At 38.3% G+C, this 20,285-nt stretch overlaps 1 protein-coding gene across 1 annotated transcript; it reads right to left on the minus strand.

Moving 5' to 3' along the window:
• Positions 1 to 6,017: 6,017 nt before the first annotated feature.
• LOC111343132 (hemicentin-1) lies at positions 6,018 to 19,994 on the minus strand. The gene is made up of 11 exons (XM_088749735.1): positions 19,780 to 19,994; positions 17,339 to 17,632; positions 15,242 to 15,538; positions 14,650 to 15,033; positions 13,169 to 13,441; positions 12,073 to 12,105; positions 11,168 to 11,464; positions 8,687 to 9,055; positions 8,111 to 8,245; positions 6,950 to 7,081; positions 6,018 to 6,722 (listed from the first exon to the last, which is right to left on the minus strand). The coding sequence occupies exons 1-11, from the start codon at positions 19,865 to 19,867 to the stop codon at positions 6,271 to 6,273; spliced, it is 2,754 nt and encodes a 917-aa protein (XP_088605861.1). The 5' UTR covers positions 19,868 to 19,994; the 3' UTR covers positions 6,018 to 6,270.
• Between the last annotated feature and the right edge of the window lie 291 nt (positions 19,995 to 20,285).

Below are 20,285 nucleotides of genomic sequence, written 5' to 3' on the forward strand. Positions count from 1 at the left end.
GGAAGGATAGTCAAAGCCTCCAAAAAATGATTGTTCAAGAAGCGTATCTCGGGGTTTTTGATTTGAGGTTTCTCTGTATTCCCATTTCGTTAAAAAAGAGGCTGTAATTACCTGACGTAAGAGATCTTTGCTTAAATTTTAGTCTTTAAGCGAACCACAAACCAAATGTAAGCGGAATTTTGCGGGCTCAGAAACGTGCTTCTCATGGGCGGAACAACGCTAATTTATTAAAAAGGAGATCTTCTGAAATCGACAACTTCGCAAAAAAAGAACATTGTACTGTGAAACACGCGGCTTTATACGGTGGTCCATAGGGGACATGAAACATTTTTTTATCGCGCGATAAATGATAGATTATCGCGCGATAAATGGAAATTATCGCGCGATAAATGAAGATTATCGCGCGATAAATGGAGATTATCGCGCGATAAATGGAAATTATCGCGCGATAAATGGCAATTATCGCGCGATAAATGGAAATTATCGCGCGATAAATGGCAATTATCGCGCGATAAATGGAAATTATCGCGCGATAATTTTTATTATTATCGCGCGATAATATTTATTATTATCGCGCGATAATATTTATTATCGCGCGATAATTTATCATTTATCACGTGATAAATGGAAACTTGTCAGGTCACGTAATCGGCTGTCATGTATGTTGTTTCCGTGGACGACAATGACTGCCACAGTTGAGGAGCTATGTTTTGAGGTCGATAGTTCGTTTTATTCATGTAAAAAGATCATTTAACAGTACGTTGCAATACTACGACACATAGCTCTTTGAATCAGTATAGTAAACCTTGATTTTGCGAAGTCCAAGCCCGTGGAAATTTTGTATTATTTATTTATATTTTGTGATAACATTTTGATGATTGCATGACTTACACTGTCACGGTTGTGTTACACTAAAACCTTGAAATAAACTTTCATCAGTTTTCTCATCTTTCAGTCTATACTATATGCCCTCTAAATTTCATTGTCATTGCTCAAATATTCTATCAAATATTATATCAATCAATTCTCTGCATTCCTCCAAACAAAAATTATGATCGTGACTGTTCGCCAGCAGGATCCAATTCTTTAATTATGACTCGTACCGTCTCCTTCTGGACAACAAGACTGTAGTCAATTCTTAATCGCTGGTGCATTTGGCGATAACCAATACTGTTCCTGCATGGACAAATGCAACGGATTACCGGACAGAAGTTGACGTAGATGACACTGATGTGATTGATGGTGAATGCTGCGACTGAACAAGCCCCACAAATTGTTTGGACGAATGAAGAGAACTGATTGATATCATTATGTAAGAGCAACCGTTGCAAGTGACTTCAACTGCTCTAGAAGCCCGTAACCTTTTCGTGGATCTCGTTTATCTCATCGACAACAGTTGGTTCAGTTCTTGTATGATGTTTTTTTTGAAGGGGAATGAATTACACCCGAAAACCTAGCCTCATGTGTCCCTGATACCACCCTCTCTTTGTGTGCGAGGCCTTTCTGGCAAAAGAGGACCGACAGTTCTGGTGACATATGTGTCAAAGTTACTGTGTTTACATTTCTGTGCGAAATAGAGGATACTTTAAAAGCCTATAGGCATTGTGTAACTACTCGTGTGCACGAAGTAATTTGACCTTATTCGGCCCGAGCTTTTTTTTAATCTTTTCAGACCGCGGAGTGAAGCGAATTCCGCCCCTTTCACCTCCGTAACCTCCAGAATATTTGAGCAATGACAATGAAATTTAGAGGGCATATAGTATAGACTGAAAGATGAGCAAACTGATGAAAGTTTATTTCAAGGTTTTAGTGTAACACAACCGTGACAGTGTAAGTCATGCAATCATCAAAATGTTATCACAAAATATAAATGAACAATACAAAATTTCCACGGGCTCGGACTTCGCAAAATCAAGGTTTACTATACTGATTCGAAGAGCTATGTGTCGTAGTATTGCAACGTACTGCTAAATGATCTTTTTACATGAATAAAACGAACCATCGACCTCAAAACATAGCTCCTCAACTGTGGCAGTCATCGTCGTCCACGGAAACAACATGCATGACAGCCGATTACGTGACCTGACAAGTTTCCATTTATCACGTGATAAATGATAAAGTATCGCGCGATAATAAATATTACCGCGCGATAATAACAAATATTATCGCGCGATAATAACAAATATTATCGCGCGATAATTTCCATTTATCGCGCGATAATCTCCATTTATCGCGCGATAATCTTCATTTATCGCGCGATAATTTTTCATTTATCGCGCGATAATTTCTATTTATCGCGCGATAATTTCTATTTATCGCGCGATAATCTCTATTTATCGCGCGATAATCTCCATTTATCGTGGGATAATCTCCATTTATCGCGCGATAATCTTCATTTATCACGCGATAATTTTTCATTTATCGCGCGATAATTTCCATTTATCGCGCGATAATTTCCATTTATCGCACTATAAAAAAAAATGTGTCATGTCCCCTACGGGCCACTGTAGCTTCAGGAACTTAGGTCTTTGTTTTAAATATACGAAACATTTCGTGGTTAAATGTATCATAATTAAATGTATCATGGTAATTTATCAGGGTATTTTATCATGGTCATTTATCATGGTACTGACAAGTACAACATTTGTGAAATCGCTTGCCAGTCTAAGTTGTCAAAGTTTTCCGTTGCCGGGATCCTACGGGAGATATGCACCGCGCTTGAACTAGACGTTTCTTCAATAACCAGCAAGCGGAAGCAGCCCTGTATAGATATTTTGTGGGAATTGGTAGAAAATTGTGGTCAAAAAAAGTATGGACTAAATATCTAATGTAAACCTTAAACTCCTTGCCTGCGAAAAGACCCGCGCCCTGTCTGCAAATCTAACGGATTACTAATTTACCTTGCTGATCCGGCTATAGCTAAACAGGGAAGTGTTTTTTAGGCCGTTTATAGGAAGAAGTCATTTACTTCTTAAATTTAATTAACTTGGAAGGACAGATTATATTAAACACAACATGGGTTTGTTTACTCACTTTTTGCTATCAAAATGTAGATAATAGCTTTTACGCAGTGGGCGTGAAAATTCTGTTCTGATCAGGCAACAGGCCTATGATGTGTCTTTACGCATCATCTACACTTGATAATATATCGCCATGTAATTCATTGGTGGCTTTGAACCCGACCGTATTTGAGGGGGATAAATGAGTTCTTACTTGGCTAGCTTCTTCGACAAGAGAACCAAATAACTTACTAGTTGGGTTGATTCTTTCAAAGCCATTGTTTCAAAGATACAATATCAGTACAATGAACGCTCGGTGAACATGTATTTTACTTTAAGTCCTTAGGCATACCGACCCGCACTCGAGTCTGCTCAGTGTATCAGCTGGTACAGTGATTACTCTAGGCTTTTCTTGAGTTTCGAGATACGCAGAATGAATGGTTTTAGTACCAGACGTGAGCTTTTGGACCGCTGCCAGTAATAGATGAATGTGAATACGAGAACGCACTACTTGGGTCGTAGTCTTACTAGCGGCACGAGTAACTTAACAAGGCATGGTAGGCTCAAGGAAAGAAGTAGTGTAAATATAAATCTGTTGAACGTTGGCTAATACAAAATTTTCAGTAAAGGTTGTGGTTTTCCAGTTTTAACTCTAATACAGCTCCTTTGAAATAAACAAGTATTCCAACGCTGCATTTTTCTCTAACTGCACATCTGAAGTGATGGACTATGCCATTTGCAGATCCTTCGCTCATTTTGACCTAATATGAGCTTTATCCACCTAAAACAATGATTTAAAAAATACCATGATAATTTTAATCATGATATATTTTTAAAACCACGAACGAGGTTAGATGATTGTTTACTCCTGTTTCGTTCATTTAAAACAAGACTTAAGTTCCTGAAGCCACGTGTTTCACAGTACAATGTTCTATTTTTGCGAAGTTGTCGATTTCAGTAGATCTCATTTTGAATTAATTTGCGTTGTTCCTCCTACGAGAAGCACCTTTCTGAGCTAGCAAAATTCCGCTTACATTTTGTTCGTGGTTCGCTTAAAGACTAAAATTTAAGCAAAGATCTCTTACGTGAGGCAATTACAACCTCTTTTTCAACGAAATGGGAATACAGAGAAACGTCAAATCAAAAACCCCGAGATACGCTTCGTGAACAATCATATTTGGAGGCGTTGACTATCCTTCCAAGTAATATCGCTATTGTGAGGGAGATGCAACAATTTCAGGACTGCAATCCTCAGAAACATGGAAGGTAAGAGCATGACTATGTTAAATAAGCAGTAGATTGGACGTAAAATGCGAAAAAATGGAGTTTGCGTGAGTATATGTACACCGTCGAATCGGCGCATTTTATCCAAATTTAAGTGTCACTGCGACGAAATTTTTGCTTTTTATTTTCCCAATTTTCTGGTGTTAACTTCACATTTAGACCCTAAACTATAAGAATAAGCGTAATTTTCTCGAATTTGACAACGTTATTCCTTAAAAACAGCGCCGCGAAGACATTAAAAATTCTTCCGCTATTGCTCGAATAACACACTGCACAGGAGAGCCCGCGAAAATAACTACAGCGGTTTTAGTTGTGACGTCATCGACTCACTTCGACAACGTCGCGAAGGCATGCCTTTACAAGAAATACGCAAAAGAAAGCTTGGAAACAATTCTTTCGAATTTTGTTCCTTCTTTCCTGCGGAACCAGAAAAACAACTCTCTCTCGGCATACCAGATTAGCCCCGTTTGTTGAGTCGTTGACGTCACTTCCGTTCTCGACCCAGTTTCTTCTTCTTCGCGCGGAGTTCTGTTGTTCGAAGAATGGCGGCCGTTTAGATCGCGAATCTACAGGGAAAATAATATTACTTCTCGATGGAGTTTTGCCTTAAGATTTGGCAAATTTGTTACTTAGGGTAAGTACTTCCAACTTCTGAGGAGAAAAGAAAAGGTGCATTTTTGGTCGCAGAAGCATTTTAAAATTTGATCAATCGCCCTAAATCATTTCCCAAAAAATCCTTTGGAGATCCAAAGAACTACCTTCCGCCTTCCGAAACCCAGATTTCCAGTTAATGGTTTTAATTTGTATGGCACACAGTTAAATCACCGGCTACTTTTGACCTATTTTTAATCTAGTTGCAATTAGGTCGGATAAATTCAATTAGATTGTGTAAATAAATGGTCAAAAATTGCTCAAATTGCAATCAACATATGTTCCGATGTTGTTTTTCAAGATTTGGTACTTTTTATCAGTCCAGATTCTTTCATTTTGTGACGCGACGCTCCGAGAAATCTTGAGCCTGAAAAGCCATATTTTGGCCATATTTTGGCGGAACTCAATTTTATCGAAAATAAATGGATATTCAGCCAAACGAAGTATGCAGTGGTTTATTTCTCATTGAGACCTACTCCACTTTGAAATATGGGCGAAATTGATTTTTCAGCTGTTGCCACCAAATGTTTGACCATTGATGACATTCGCTCCTAAATGTTTTGGTGATGGAATGGAAAGCATGGTCTAATATACCTCACGCAGGGAAAATTATTTTTGCAACAAGAGAAAATAAACAACTGGAAATAAAGACTCCAGCAATCGTATCCTTCTATTTCTCAACAACTCTTCAAAACCTTTCACGACCCGGCGAAGTGGTTAACTTATTGACAATAAAGTAAATTACTTATATCACCGGGGATTTCGCATTAAAATCTTATTCACGAGATAAGTATTTATCAAAGAGCTCCAATTTGTTCATATTAAACCTCAAAGTATGATGAAAACATATCTGTTGGTATCCATAAGTATTTATTTCCTATGCTACGAAGGTAAAATTCTCACAAGATTGGTTAATCAATTGCAAGAGGTGTGCAGAAATCCAAGACTGATGAAAATAAGGAATTTCAAGGTCTCACAAGATGTTGTGATTAGACAATGTGACCACAAAGTTCTCATTCACTCTTCTTCTCTTGTTTCGATACGATACTATTCGATTTTCTTATATGATTGCTTTATACATACTTCAAATTATAAACTATTTCAAGTTTTATTCCAAAATTGCATGATACTTGGAAGCCTGAGCGAATTAAAGGAGGCGATACCTCACTTGGAAGCACAAGAAATTGAAAGGAAAGTAGAGAGTAAATTCGTTCTCCACAAATGCAAAATGTTGCCTATATAGTTAATCATACACCACCAAGGTTCGAGTTAGTGACTGCATATACAACGGTAATAAAAAGAAAATTAATTAGCTTCTTATTTATTAAAGAACTGATTACAAAATTGTTTCCTTAAACAGATCGTTGGGGTACTTTAAACAATTGACCAGTTTTCTCTCCCAGTGATCTTTTTCAACATCCTTTTGATAGTCTATATAGCTTCTTTTTCGCAGCTCCTTTGGAAGTTTTCCTCTGTCAACGTCATCAAGTTTGATGACGACTAAACTATCATCTCTCCTTTCCATAAGTCGATGAAGGGCGTAATCCATTTCAGAACCGCAATAATTGCTATTGAAAAAGTTAATCGACACGACAGCTATTGTTTTTCTCGACTTGTAAACACTGTTGACCATATTTTCACGGAAAGGTACCCCAAGAACGAAATCTCTGTAGTGTACACAGCATTTAAAATGGTGTTTTTCCTCAAGAATTGGAATCAGAGTTTTAGTCACCCAATCCGAGTCCTGGGAGCTGAAAATAATGAACGCATCGTATTCAAATTCATCTTCTGAAAGAAAAAAAGTAAAGATATGTTTTTAGCTATAAGGGTTGATATCAAAATTTCCTTAGAGTCAATATTGACTCCAATCCCATTGAAAACAATGAAATAAGGACTGGCAAGGCTAAAATTCATAATGGCAGAAAAGGACTAGCTTTCGGGTTTGTGTGTAAGGCCTAAACAATCTAAGACGTACTCAAAAAAACTGCCGAACTTTAGATTCAAGGTAGACTTACTTGAAACTGGATTATGAACGGATTTCTTGGTTAGGGACTGACGGCACCAACAGATAACAACTAGTGTAGCCACAGTAATTAGCAGACATGCTGAGACAATTCCAGGGACAAGAACATCACTAGTCTTTTCTTCTGATAAACAACATACGTTGGAGTGTTAGTTTATCGTGAATGACATCATGAACGGTAGAAGTCAGAATAAAACTAACCTTAAAAATTCAAGATAAAACTGAAAGCATTATTTTTATGATATCAGCTGATGTTTTCTTGATATCAATTCGGAGTTGGAGGAGAAGGCCACTCCTCAGAATCCTCTATCCGAGTCATTATATCCGAGTCATTATATCCGAGTCATTATATCCGAGTCATTATATCCGAGCCATTATATCCGAGTCATTATATCCGAGTCATTATATCCGAGTCATTATATCCGAGTCATTATATCCGAGTCATTATATCCGAGTCATTATATCCGAGCCATTATATCCGAGTCATTATATCCGAGTCATTATATCCGAGTCATTATATCCGAGTCATTATATCCGAGTCATTATATCCGAGTCATTATATCCGAGCCATTATATCCGAGTCATTATATCCGAGTCATTATATCCGAGTCATTATATCCGAGTCATTATATCCGAGTCATTATATCCGAGTCATTCCTGTATCGCTTTTAAATTCCATATTTGGTCTCACAGCATTGCAATATAAAGTTTTTATTCATATAGGCTCTACTTTAACATTGCAGAAAAAAATTCAAAGCTTCAATCAGAAGTAAATGTCTCTTTCGAGTGCCATTGCGGACGCGAAAGAGCCCGGCGCCTAAATTCCCAACTGTATGTGTTGGTCCAAACCTTTTAAGGGTGATATCCACAAAAAGAGAAACATTATATGATGACATCGAAGAACGTTATTCCCTAAGGAATTGTAGTTATTCACTAAAACGAAGACGAGTGTGACAGTCGATGCTTAATACACCAATAGTTTCCTGTAGCTTCAACAATATTTAGCGTTTGAAAATGTCCAGGGACTAGATTAGCAGACTTCATTCAGTTTATTTAATTGTCTCATTCTTCCCGTAAGCGTTATTTTTCTAAAGAAGTTCACATATACTAATTTCATGTTCATCACAATAAAATGTTTCGACGTTTTCCATACCGTTTCCAATGTAATAAAAGGAATGATCCTTGTCTGGAGAAAAAGTGCTCCCATGTTCATTCGTCGAACTGAACTCATCAATCTTGTAAGGCATAGAACTGCACATTGATCTGTTGAGGTCGCAACCAAAAGGGGCTGAAAGTTTGGGGAAATAATCAAGTCAAGACCAACTCTGATAACATGCACAGCTTGTTATATCAAAGGTTCCAAATGAAATAATAACTACTTTTTTTAAAGGAATTTTCCTTATTTCAGTTAATATGATACTGCGATAGTCCACGCCTCGAGACCACGTAATCAAGTACAGCACAAATTGTATATTCTCCTATCCTATAACTTCTGTATTGATTGGTGTTGCATCCCCAACATGATACTAGTGATGTCGTTCTCCAGTACCACCACCGACCCGGAGGCCAGTGCACACGAACCGCTAAGTCACCATTTATCCCAATGAATACTGGTATTTGGAATCAATCTATCCCTTGTCGCTTCCTAACCCTTTTGACAGAGTCTTCCAGCAAGTGTCTAGTATAACTTAATTCTATTGCCCTGCAAGTTTGCTTAATCATTTCTTACCTGGTTGAGATGGTGCAATGGGCCTTGTAGTCACATTAAGATAGGTCTGACGTTCAACATTTCCAACGACATTTTCAGCCTTGCAAGAATATGAACCCGAATCAGCCACAGAAATAAGTTTCAAATTCAGGTCATGGAATATTAGCCACGAACCATCTCCATTGGATGTTGTCTTCTGATGACTTTCAAACAAAGTACGGTTTATTAAAGTGCTTGGGTTGCTTGTACTATTGCTAAAATACCAACGTAATTTGGTCTTATTATCCTTGGACAAGGCAACGCAGTGTAGCTGCAAATCGGTTCCAGCGTACTGAATAGATTCTTCCTGTTTCCAAATATGTAAATAGAGAAGAGGACTTTCAATTTTCTCTGTAAAAGAGACAGAAATGAGTAAATGTCTGATAAACGTAAACAAACAGTCAAGGAGAGACCTTGGTGTCATCAATAGCTTTGCTCCAACCAGGGTTGGCCTGCAAGGAACTGAATCGTTTAAAAGTAAATCTATATTTGTCTTTTCGACTGAATTTTCAACTAATCTTTGAGCCCCTTAAGCATAGAGTTTAGTCACTCAGAGGGGCTAGGTCGCGACTTGAGCGTGCTTGCTATGAATTGAGAAACCAATTAAAGGAACAGTCTACTGGCAGTCACTCTCATTGAGTTTCATAAAGTCCGGTCAATTCTTGCAAACTTGCGACTGCAAAAAGGTTCAAGATTGATATAAATTCAAGGATGTTTATTAGGTGTGGTTCTGGTATGAATCTATCCCGACACTTCGATTTTGCGATTTTACGTCTTTGGGTTTCCGACATGTGGTACAAGTTTGAAAGGATGAAGGAAAATTACAAATACTCGGTTTTTATGGTCAAATGACCACGGGAGTTTTATTTTAAAAAAAATTAAGTAAAAATTTTTAAAGGAAACATTTCTCCTTTTAAAAAGATTGCTAATGCAGCGACGGGAATCTTATACGCCCCTTGCTACCTCTTTGCTATATATCAACGACTGATCACTGCTAATGTGGGTTTTGCTGGCTACTGTCTCATAATAGGAGTTAGGAGATATCGGAGTTTTATAGCAGATCGTAGGAATGCCAACGATATTCAAAACCTGAGAATCATTTACCTTGATAACTATTTAAGAGCGAATGTTTAAATTGACCGAGTGAAAATCGAAAAATGTGGCGCATGATCGAAAAATTGAAAATCTTCATATTTTGCACATAGAAACCTTATAGTGAGCTTAGAAACGTGGCATGGTTTTTTCCCCAGACTTGCTTCTTTATTTTAGAAAATTCACCAAAACTGAAACGAGCGTCGGTAGCCGTAAAATGGCGGAAATAAGTGCCCCGAGTAGAGGCAAATGAACTTTGCCCATGAAAAGCGCAAAAGAAAGCGAGCTCGCATCAATTTGAAAAATGTGGGAGGGATTGAGGTATGGTTTAAGTCTAAAACGGGACCGTTTCATTTAATTTTGACATCACGGAACGCTTTTAAAAATCACCAATATTTCAAAATATAAACTGTATCGCATTTTGTAGCACATTTTCAATTATCATTTTCACCATGCGGTATAACTCAGGATCGGTTCAGGTTAAGCTCATGATAAGTGGAAACAGTGTTGTTTTCGAGGATATAAAATTTTAATTTGCGGCTTTTCCTTTCCACACGGAAAAACCAGGCTGAACTTTGTGAAGAACGCAAAAATCGTCATTTACGTCACGACATAATCTAATTAGGCACCCCGTGGTTAAATCCGGAATTCCAAGCACATTTTATAAGTTAGCACTGTGATCGATCAGGAAATCAATACAGTAAGCTAGCCTTGCATAGCTAACCACGCCAGATTGGTTTTTATCTCTGCTTTCGTTTCAAATTCTCATCCATTTCCCATGGCGGAATTATTTTCAATAACACATTCCTTAAGCTCGCGGAGAGCGTCTGTTTTTCTTTGGGTATTCGAACACCTATAAGTCTTAAGAAAGTTCTGGGGTAAACTTGAGCTTCATTGTGGACTTGAAAGAGGCCAATTCAATCATTTCTAACGGCAGGTCAAATATTCTTTGCCGAAGACATTGAAGACGGGAAGCTATCTGTGTGTAGATGTGACACACTTAAGCATTTGTCACGCAAGGCTAAAATTATTTCAATCTTGTTCCCATCTTGTAATTTTACGGCCACGAATATCGATGAATAGCGTTTTTAAAAAAACTTGTTTATATGATAATACTTCTTATAAGTTAGTCATTGCTGTGAAACTTGTTAACTTAGCAGCGGGGATCTCATGTGGAGTTGATCGTAATAGTGACATTTACCTATAAGAGCTAATAGAGTTGATTGTAATAGAGAATAACACTTTTAATAAACTTGTTCGGTCGATGTGCCATCTCTCACGCGGTCTTGAAAAACAGTTGCTCTTAACAGGTAATTTATACCACAACGTGTAATTTTCTATTCAAAATATCCACTATTTCACACCACTTACCCTGAACGTCGAAGACGTATGAATGAGTCAAATGACCATATGCGTTTTTCACAACGCATGTGTAATTTCCTCTATCCATAATATCCACCTTGTTGAAAGATATTACATAGTCGTAACGCTCCGGTGTTATCGTCTCGTCCGATCCATGCCCAAGATAAATATATTTACCCTTGTACCACGTGACCGTCGGAACTGGAGTTCCCATGGCGTCACATATTAGTTGAAACTTATCTCCCTTCGTATACTGTGAATTGATCATCGCCATTCGGTCTGGGTACAGAAACTGGGGCTTCTTGGCTGTAAAAAGTGACAAGAAAATGTATAAAAATAAAAGGGGGTGAAGCCTTCGCTTGGTTACTGAGGTTTACGATGTAGGAAAAACGCAGGACTGGACCCAATAAAACTACAGTGCAGTGACATGGGACCGGCGTGATAGATCGTTAACATTCAACAGCGACACTTGGATTACTGTCGTGAGGGTTTTTCAATCTAGTCGTTCATATAGAAGATCTTAATTTTATACTGGTCTCCTAACCAAAAATCGATCAGATTCTTATTACAATCTATTATACTATTACAATCTACAATCAACGATTGGTTCTGAAAATTTCTGCCACTCAGCCTTTAAGGGAGAAGTATGCCTCATACCCGAAGAAATATTCATTCTTTTCTTTAAAAAGTGAAATTAAATCATAAGATTGACCACCTTTTTAGATTCTACTGACAAAGTGACCTTTAGAAAATAATTTTGAAAAAAAAAAACCCTATCATTAAGAAGAGAAAACTTTACCATGAATTTTCTTAAGAAATGTCTGCAGCAAAGTGTCTTAAAAAAACATGGGGTTGATCAGATTGATACCATATTACTGAGTTATAAAATTTAACAAATGATCAAGGAACTGTACCTCCTGAGACATTTGTAGATGAACTTGCTGGATCTTAGATAAAAGAAAAACATATTTTTGTAAATACTGACCAAGTAAATATTGGACCGAAGGAGGGGGGGAGGGATTGGATCAGAGGGGGGGGAGGTAACTTCCCATACATTCTCTAATTGAACTCGAAACGATGCTCTCACAACTTGCAAAACAATCTCACTGAAAATTGTCAGCGGATAGCTTCTGTGCGGACGGGTAGTAAGTTTTACAAGGAAAACATGGCGTTTACCTTGAGAAATTGCGGAAGTTTGTTTGACTGGCTATTTTAAGGATCCGAAGACGCTTTGCGATTTTTAACGAACTTCAGCATGGTGTTATGTTGATCATTGTCGGCTCGGCTGATATTGGATGAGCTTTTTGTATTGTGACACTCGCAAAAATAAATTTAACACATTTTTTCAGGGCTCTCTAACGTGATAAAACCACGCGGGATGTTTGGAGAACACGAGGAAAGCTAATAAATCACGAGCCGAAGGTGGGTGCTTTATGAGCTTTCCGAGTACCCACTGTACGTTTATTCTCAAAACGCACCCTTGGTAATAATTTCAGTTGCTCTAGAACGGTTTGGTTTAGACCCACCTTCAGGCTAGCCTGGTTTTGTGTTTTCGGAAATTTGGTTGAGTATAATTTAATTACTTTATTAAAACCAAACATGTAACAAGTGGATTGGGATGTTTTCTACTTATGTGGAAGTCAGACGATGTTCGTTATGCCGACTTTGAGCCATGTATATGTAGTACATTCGTTAACAATGCGGCGGACGCTTTCTTTTTAAAACACAGGAAGAATGGCGGCAACTGAATCTTTCCCATCCTTTAACAACTCACCGAAGTAGATGAAGGGTTTGACAACTTAAAGTTATTTTCCTTGACTAAACCATTCCTTTGGTTCCTTGTTTTAAAATTAGTCGGAGTATAAGCTTAAGTTTACAGATTTTATGATTATCAATGATTATTATTATCTCCCTCCCCATCTCTTTTTCCTTCCCCATTCAACACTGGAACAATTAAATTTCAAAAGTCAAATTTTAAATTTTCTGTCAAATTCATTAAAAAACTCTTACCTTCAACAATCAGCCTCACTGTACAGTTTACTCTTCCATAATCATTAGAAGCCACGCAAACAAACGTTCCACTGTCCGATTTCACAACGTCCGTTATTTGCAAATAACTCGGAGCTTTCACAAAGTATCGAAGAGAGGGCAGATGAATCTTTCTATCGAACTTATACCAAGTATAATTTTGAGCATTCTTCACGTCACAGATCAGCTTCACTTCATCTTGTCCCACTGGTTTAACTACCCTTGAAGGAGACGACTGCCTCAGTTGAGGCTCAGCTGCAACAAAGGCACAACAATAAATGAATGTCTGACCGTTAGCCCTACCCACACACACACACACACACACACACACACACACACACATACACACACACACACACACACACATATTTTCTGTCTAACGAGCGCTTAGGCGCGAAACTCAGAGTCACAGAGAATCGATGCGTCCTCTTTAATTCTTTAACTTATGTATACTTAGCTCTCCTACCACAGCATTGAGCACTTTATGCCAAGGTAGACTCTACCTCCCATATTTATAAATATATCTATATACATATATGTCTAAATTTTTTTTCTCTCGGGATTGAATTTGAGTTGTTTTCATCAGCTATTTATCGCAAGGATTCTTTAAGGTGGCTGAATACAGTTTTCCTAAGTTCTGATCGGTAATATTCAGAGCGCGTACTTCCAACCCTCCCCTTTTTACACGTTTGTTGACCAATGGATGAAAGTTTGAAATGGTTGGCGTGCCGTGGCAATCGTGGTTAATACCCTAATGTTACGGGAAAGCCCATTAACGGTCTCAAAAACTTCTCAACCTACTACCTCCAGCTGTTTTAAAATTGATACCGACAGTTCATTCAGTTGTTGATTTATCAGCTGCGAAATGATATTGTTAACGAAAAGAGCTCCGAATTCACTTATATGTAACAATTTATATTTGACTCGTGCGACGCATTTGTGGTAAGTTTTAACTAGCAAAATTTGAAACCAATTCTTTGTATCGATGAAAATAACACAGTTACTATGGTTACATAATAAATCGCGCCGAAAGTCAATACCCATTTTCGGAGTACATTTAGCCTCTTTTCACGGCAAAGCGAGTCCTGGTGCTCATCTTCATTCACATGAAAATTAAACTCTTTTTTACAAGAATGGTTAAGCATCAGGCCTCGTTTTGGAAAACAGGTCAGAGGTAATTCGGAAATGGCCTATTGTTTTAGTATTTCATCAGTGTTTATATTGTATGGCCGGATATCATATGGCTGCTTGTATTTTTAAGCACTCAAAGAGAAATTTCGTATCTCTAACCGGCCATGTAATTTTCTCAAGCGGCCGTATACTATAGGATATTATACGGCCATGTAATTTTCTCAAGCGGCCATATAACATAGGATATTATACGGCCGCTTGTATTTTTCAGCACTCAAAGAGAAATTTCGTATCTCTAACCGGCCCTTTAGTTTTCTCTATTTCTTTCTTACCAATTTGTTCAACAATGATGTTAGCATGTTCGACTGCGTAACCAACAGCATTTCCCACAATGCAAGTGTATTTTCCCTCGTCCTTCTTTGTGACATTCACCAAAGTCATCTTCACACCGTGGAAATCAAACGTTTTTCCGTTACTTGGTGTCACAATTACATTTTGGTCTGTGTCGTCTTTATTCAAGATTTGGTAGTGTGGCCTTTCAATTGCACCGTTGGGTGAACTGTTGGCCGAACCGTTGGTACGCATGGGAAACCACCTTAACCACTGGAAATGAGGCATGGAATCACTTAATGCTTTGCACGTTAAGCTGGCATTTTCTCCTCTTTTAACAGTGACATTTTCCATGGGTAGAACCACTGGTTCAGCACGAACTCGTTCTAAAAAAATTACCAAGGGAATACTGTCAATGTAATGCAAAAACATCCAACGTTTCGTTATTTGCAATGTTAATTTCAATTTGGTTTTTTTGAAAGGGGTTTACATTGACCACAAGAGTTTGAAGATTGTTTTTCTGAGATAAAGAAAACCTTAAGTACCTTTCAGTCTGTATTAGCCAGGAAAGTTTGAAGGACTTTTTGTGCTTACCATGAACATCTAATTCGTAGGTATGATTAATCCATCCATACGAGTTGCTCACAATACACATGTATGACCCAGTATCGGAGGGAACCAAGTCCTTCAGACTCAACAAGGTTGTCCATTGACTCAAATAGAGTTTCCTGCCACCTTTCCTTTCCTTAAACAATTTTCTGTCTTTGTACCATTCTACTGTAGGACGAGGGTTTCCATCGGCAGAACAATCCAGCTTTACAGAGTTGCCAACGGGTAACGCAAGAAGGTTGCGCCTCATCTTGTATTGCGGCACTGTGAATATTGGAGCATCTGTGAAGCACAGAACAGCCACAGGATTTGAGTAATGATTTTGTCGACAGCTGCCCCTTATCTGGCCCTTACTAAGACATTTTAGGTTACAGCTACAGATGAAATCTCAACATTATTTTACTCTAAGTGTTCTACAGTACTGGTTCAGTACGGTGATGCTTCACGTAATATATCAAAACCAGTGGACCGCTACATGGAGAGAGATTTTCAAATATTTGCATTGGAGAAAGAGCGTTTGTATTCTTTTCTTTAATATTCTAGCTAGATTAAGGTATTTAAAAAAATAAAAAAATAAATTGAAAAAGAAGAAGAAGAAGAAAGGATTCGCTTTAGGATTCGTTGCTCGATGACGAATATCATCATGCAGCCAATCATTTGTCATACTTGCTGTTGCATTTTCAATGAGTTCTAAGAGGATGAGGTCAATCCAGTTAAAAGCTAATGGCTTTTTATTGGTAAATGAAAGGCTATTAGAAAGGTTTTCGATTTTATCCATACACTAATCTTTGGAAATACCACATATTAAGAGGGGATGGAGATTTTACTGAGATGGGGAAGCTTACCAACAAGAGTAATTCCGGGGACAGGACTTCCTCTCATTTCCTCTCGGTATCAAACAATGTAATTTAGTTGAACTTATTTCGCGAGCTGGGAACAGCTCACTTCCTAAATATAAATGAAATTATTTTATGTGGTCTTCGTTAGATTATTAATCTCTGAGAAGCGTATCTCTACGAGTTCCTTTTGGGTCACATGGTTGGTAAACAATGACAATTTTTTTTTGTTTTTTTGGTTTTGTTTTTCTCTCAGCCTTCTCTATAGAAGTCGGTAATCGGCTCTTCCCTTTCTTTTTTTGTCTTTTTTTTATCATGAATAAGGCGGAATATCTTGGTCACACTGAGGGTCTAATTAAGAGTTTCGGATCCAACCTCTCACCACCTTTGCCTCTTTAGAGAATTCTAAACTCTGTTTCGATGTTGTTTTCTGTAAAGTTTAGGCCGGATGCGATCTACAGTATAGAACTAACGGGTACATTAAGAAGGTTGCGCCTCAGCTTGTTTTGCGACACCGTGAACATTGGAGCAGCTATGAAGCACAGAACAGTCACAACATTTGAGTAATGATTTTGGGTTAGGGTTAAGGTTCCTGCAAATGTGGGTTTTGCAACTTTCTCACTTTTACAATCTACCCATGGACGAAGCCACTTAAGCTATCGTTATTGAATTTTACCATCAGTTTTGTGAGTTGTTGAGAAACAAACGGACAATTTGTCGCTCCGTATTTTTAACCGCCCTGCAGTGTAATACCGAGGCATACTTTGTGCGTTCTCTCTTCAGAGTCTTTTTTTTATTATTCCCACGTCGGAGACGGAGATGACACTAGTTTCTCGATTCTTGATGCGTGTGCGCGAGTTATGAGCCGGGAGGATGACCACGCATTTTCCTTCAGTCAGCCAGCTGCCGGTTTAAAATAGGTTTTTTTTGCGGGATCTAATTCGAGGGGTTTTTTCAAAGCTATTAATCTTCAGCATTTAGACAAAAAGGAAAGGTGGCCTGATGCTTTAAAATATTCACACTACAACGTCCAGTTATATTTTCAAAGATGCAAGTTGCTGTGCAAAAAATAACAAAAAAACAATTCTGAAGTCTGCCAAGAAAATGTATCACGTTGCAACATCGTGTGAAAATTACCCTAAGAAAGGAGAAAAGCATTAAAAGTGTTACGAAGTGGCCAGAAAAAGTAACTCGTACACATCTGTCGACTAAATCTTTGACATACATTTCATAGCATGTTACATACCTCTGACTAAGAGCTGCAATGTATAGGAATTTTTTCCGCAGTCGTTTACCCCGACACAGGTGTAAAAGCCAGAGTCCTCTTTCTTCGCCCATTTTATCTTTAGGTATCTGTGTGGTTTTAACCTCATGCGTTGATGATCTGATGGAATGAGCGTCTGATTATCTTTGAGCCAGTAATACCTTGGTTTTGGGGTCTGAACGGTAGTTCTGATGTGGCAAATGAGTCTTACATCTTTCCCGCTAGTCACCTGGATGACCTTTTTACCGTTCCCGTTCTGGTGACGGATGTAAGGGACTGAAAAAGGAGAGCTATTTCTATATCTTCCACGTCTCCAATAATACAAAATTTAATAGTCATGTGGTAGTTCGTTTAAATCTAAATAAGCTTTCTACTGGTCTTTACTCCTTGCATTCTTAAACAGCAATGGTTTAGCCGATGAGAGCCTGCAAGTAGGCTAAGGAACGCTAAGTAATAGCTAACAGTTGCGATCATCAAGAATCGAGAATATCGCATTTCTTCCGGAATAAGCATTTGTGTGCCTATTTTTACTCTAAATTTCGGTTGAAAAGGCGGGTGTTTATAGGTAGAAGGGCGCTTAATTAAGATTTTTTTTCGTCAAACGCATCCCAATAACTTTATCAGTGAAAATTACTGGTCCTCGAAGACTAGTGAATGGTCTAGTTGTCTAATACAAACAAGTATATTGTGATGGAAGTGCGGTTTTAATTAAAATTTACGTATTTTACGTATGTCCCATTCCAACCCACATATCCCAAAAATAACTCCTGCATGCGTAGCATGCCTATGCTTTTTAAATACAGTTGACAAGTAGCACTACACGCGTTACAAAGAAGTCGCCAAAATAGCGTGAAAACAATCGTAAGCGACAAAGCAGCTGTGGAAAAGGGGTAACGAGACTCAACACGCTATATTCCTCCCTTTTATTATCCTTTATCAGTTTAATTATTTTTTCATAATCATCACTTTTTCAACGGCCCACGCTTACGCTTAAAATTTGATCTTAATGACCTTGAGACTCCAAAATCACACACAGTACGCTTGGGCCGCTCGTGCTCTGAGGGGCACAAACGTTTCCATACAAAGCCTTGTGGATTTGAGTAAAACATTTCTTCGAATATCTCCCGCACGAAACATCGCACAGACCTGAACCTTTGCGAAACTGTTTGAATATTCATCTTCTTTTATCGCATTGATGCTTGACTTTATTTGCAAAATGATTTTGATGATGGTGCGACGGTGAAAACCATCAATTCTATACTAAAAATCACTCATAGCAAAGTGTATCTTTGAAAGCGGACACTGAATTACAAATTTACGCGGAGAAATAGAAAATTAATTCACTTGAATGTTGTTGGGTACCTCGATTACTTTTCAGCAGGCTTATCGCGCTAGCACGTGCCACTTTAGACTCGATTACCAATTGTTGTTCGTTGACCGGAGCGTGCGCTCCTCCCCAAAGAGACGGCCGTCTCTTCTCGGAGAAGAGCGAAAAAGACCGGACTCGAGAGAGCGGCAGAAATCGAGCCTAGTGCCACTTCGCAAAAAATATTATCAAGTTACATAATTTTGTAGAGCCACCGGAAGTATTTCCCAAAATAGCTTCACTGCGTGATTTTTTGCCTGTGTTCCGTTCCTACATGTAGAACAGCACCACCTGGAATAACAAACGAGCCAAGTGTCTCTCACCTGAATTGTCCCAAAGGCATTGTATTGAAAAATTGGTGCGATACAAAATAATAAACAAAGATCCTAAGATTTTTTTCCTTGAATAAGCACTGGCGAAAGGGTCCGGTTACCACAAATATATATACCCGAAATATGGACCCCTCGTGGTCTGACGTCAGGTAAGCTAATCTATGCAGAATTATCCACGATGTAACCGTGAAAAGTAAACGAGATAAACAACAATATAATATTGAAGGTAAATTTGCAATTCAGTCTCCGCGTTCAAATATATACTTTGCTATCAGAATTAGGATATAGAAAAAGACTGTGAGCGATTTTGGTATAGTGTAAGAAGAGGACGATGTTCGATTAGCATCGAGCTTAAGGATCTAGATTTCACGTCTACGCAGTCTCTGCTTGCAATTAAACGATTGTGATAGATCATAGATTTTTCACCGCTGTTTTACTTGACCTAGGGATTTCCTGGTGTTTCTCATCGCTTATTTCATCCATTCGAAGATACTTATTACTGGAAACTCATTCTTTGTAGTCACGCGGCTAATAATGCGCGATAAAAATATGGAAATACTGCAAGCGACGTCAGTATTTCATTCGTATTTCTTTAGATTATCGACCAGAACATCACATAGTCTATTGGCTTATGATTGAATGGAAACGAGTTCATTTCGCAAACCAGTAAGTGCACTACTCCAAACTCTTCTGGTGACTAATATTTAGGGCGAATTGACACTTACCTGAACACACAGGGGCGTTCTTCTCACTATCCAGGGAACCCACAACACCAAGAAGTAACGCTTTGAACAAGAGCGAACGTGAGATCATGCTGACGAACTGCCTGATTTCTTGTATGACTGATTCCGTTTAAATATCTCGGATTATAGAATAAATGACCGAGGAAGTTGTCGGTAGACTGACCAATTGAGGACATCCACCGTCAAAGCGGAAATTCGGAAAAGGTGACGTCACCAAAATTAAGACAAATCGGATGGTCAAAATTCACCACAGCCTCGGTTACGCAAAATTATCCCTTCCTCGCCCACCTTCATGCAGTTTTTTTGTGCTCTTGTTTATCGTTTATCGATCCGTGCGCATTGTGTCGATTCGTCAACATTTTCTACCCCAGTATCATTTAATATAATATAATGAAAATGGACTTGCAGTCGTTGTACGCTTTAGGGACTTACAGGCGGTGTGCGCACTCCGATCAAATTGCATTGTGTTAGCGTTATTTTCAATGTGG

Source organism: Stylophora pistillata, chromosome 1, assembly GCF_964205215.1.
Source record: "Stylophora pistillata chromosome 1, jaStyPist1.2, whole genome shotgun sequence".
NCBI lineage: Eukaryota > Metazoa > Cnidaria > Anthozoa > Scleractinia > Pocilloporidae > Stylophora > Stylophora pistillata.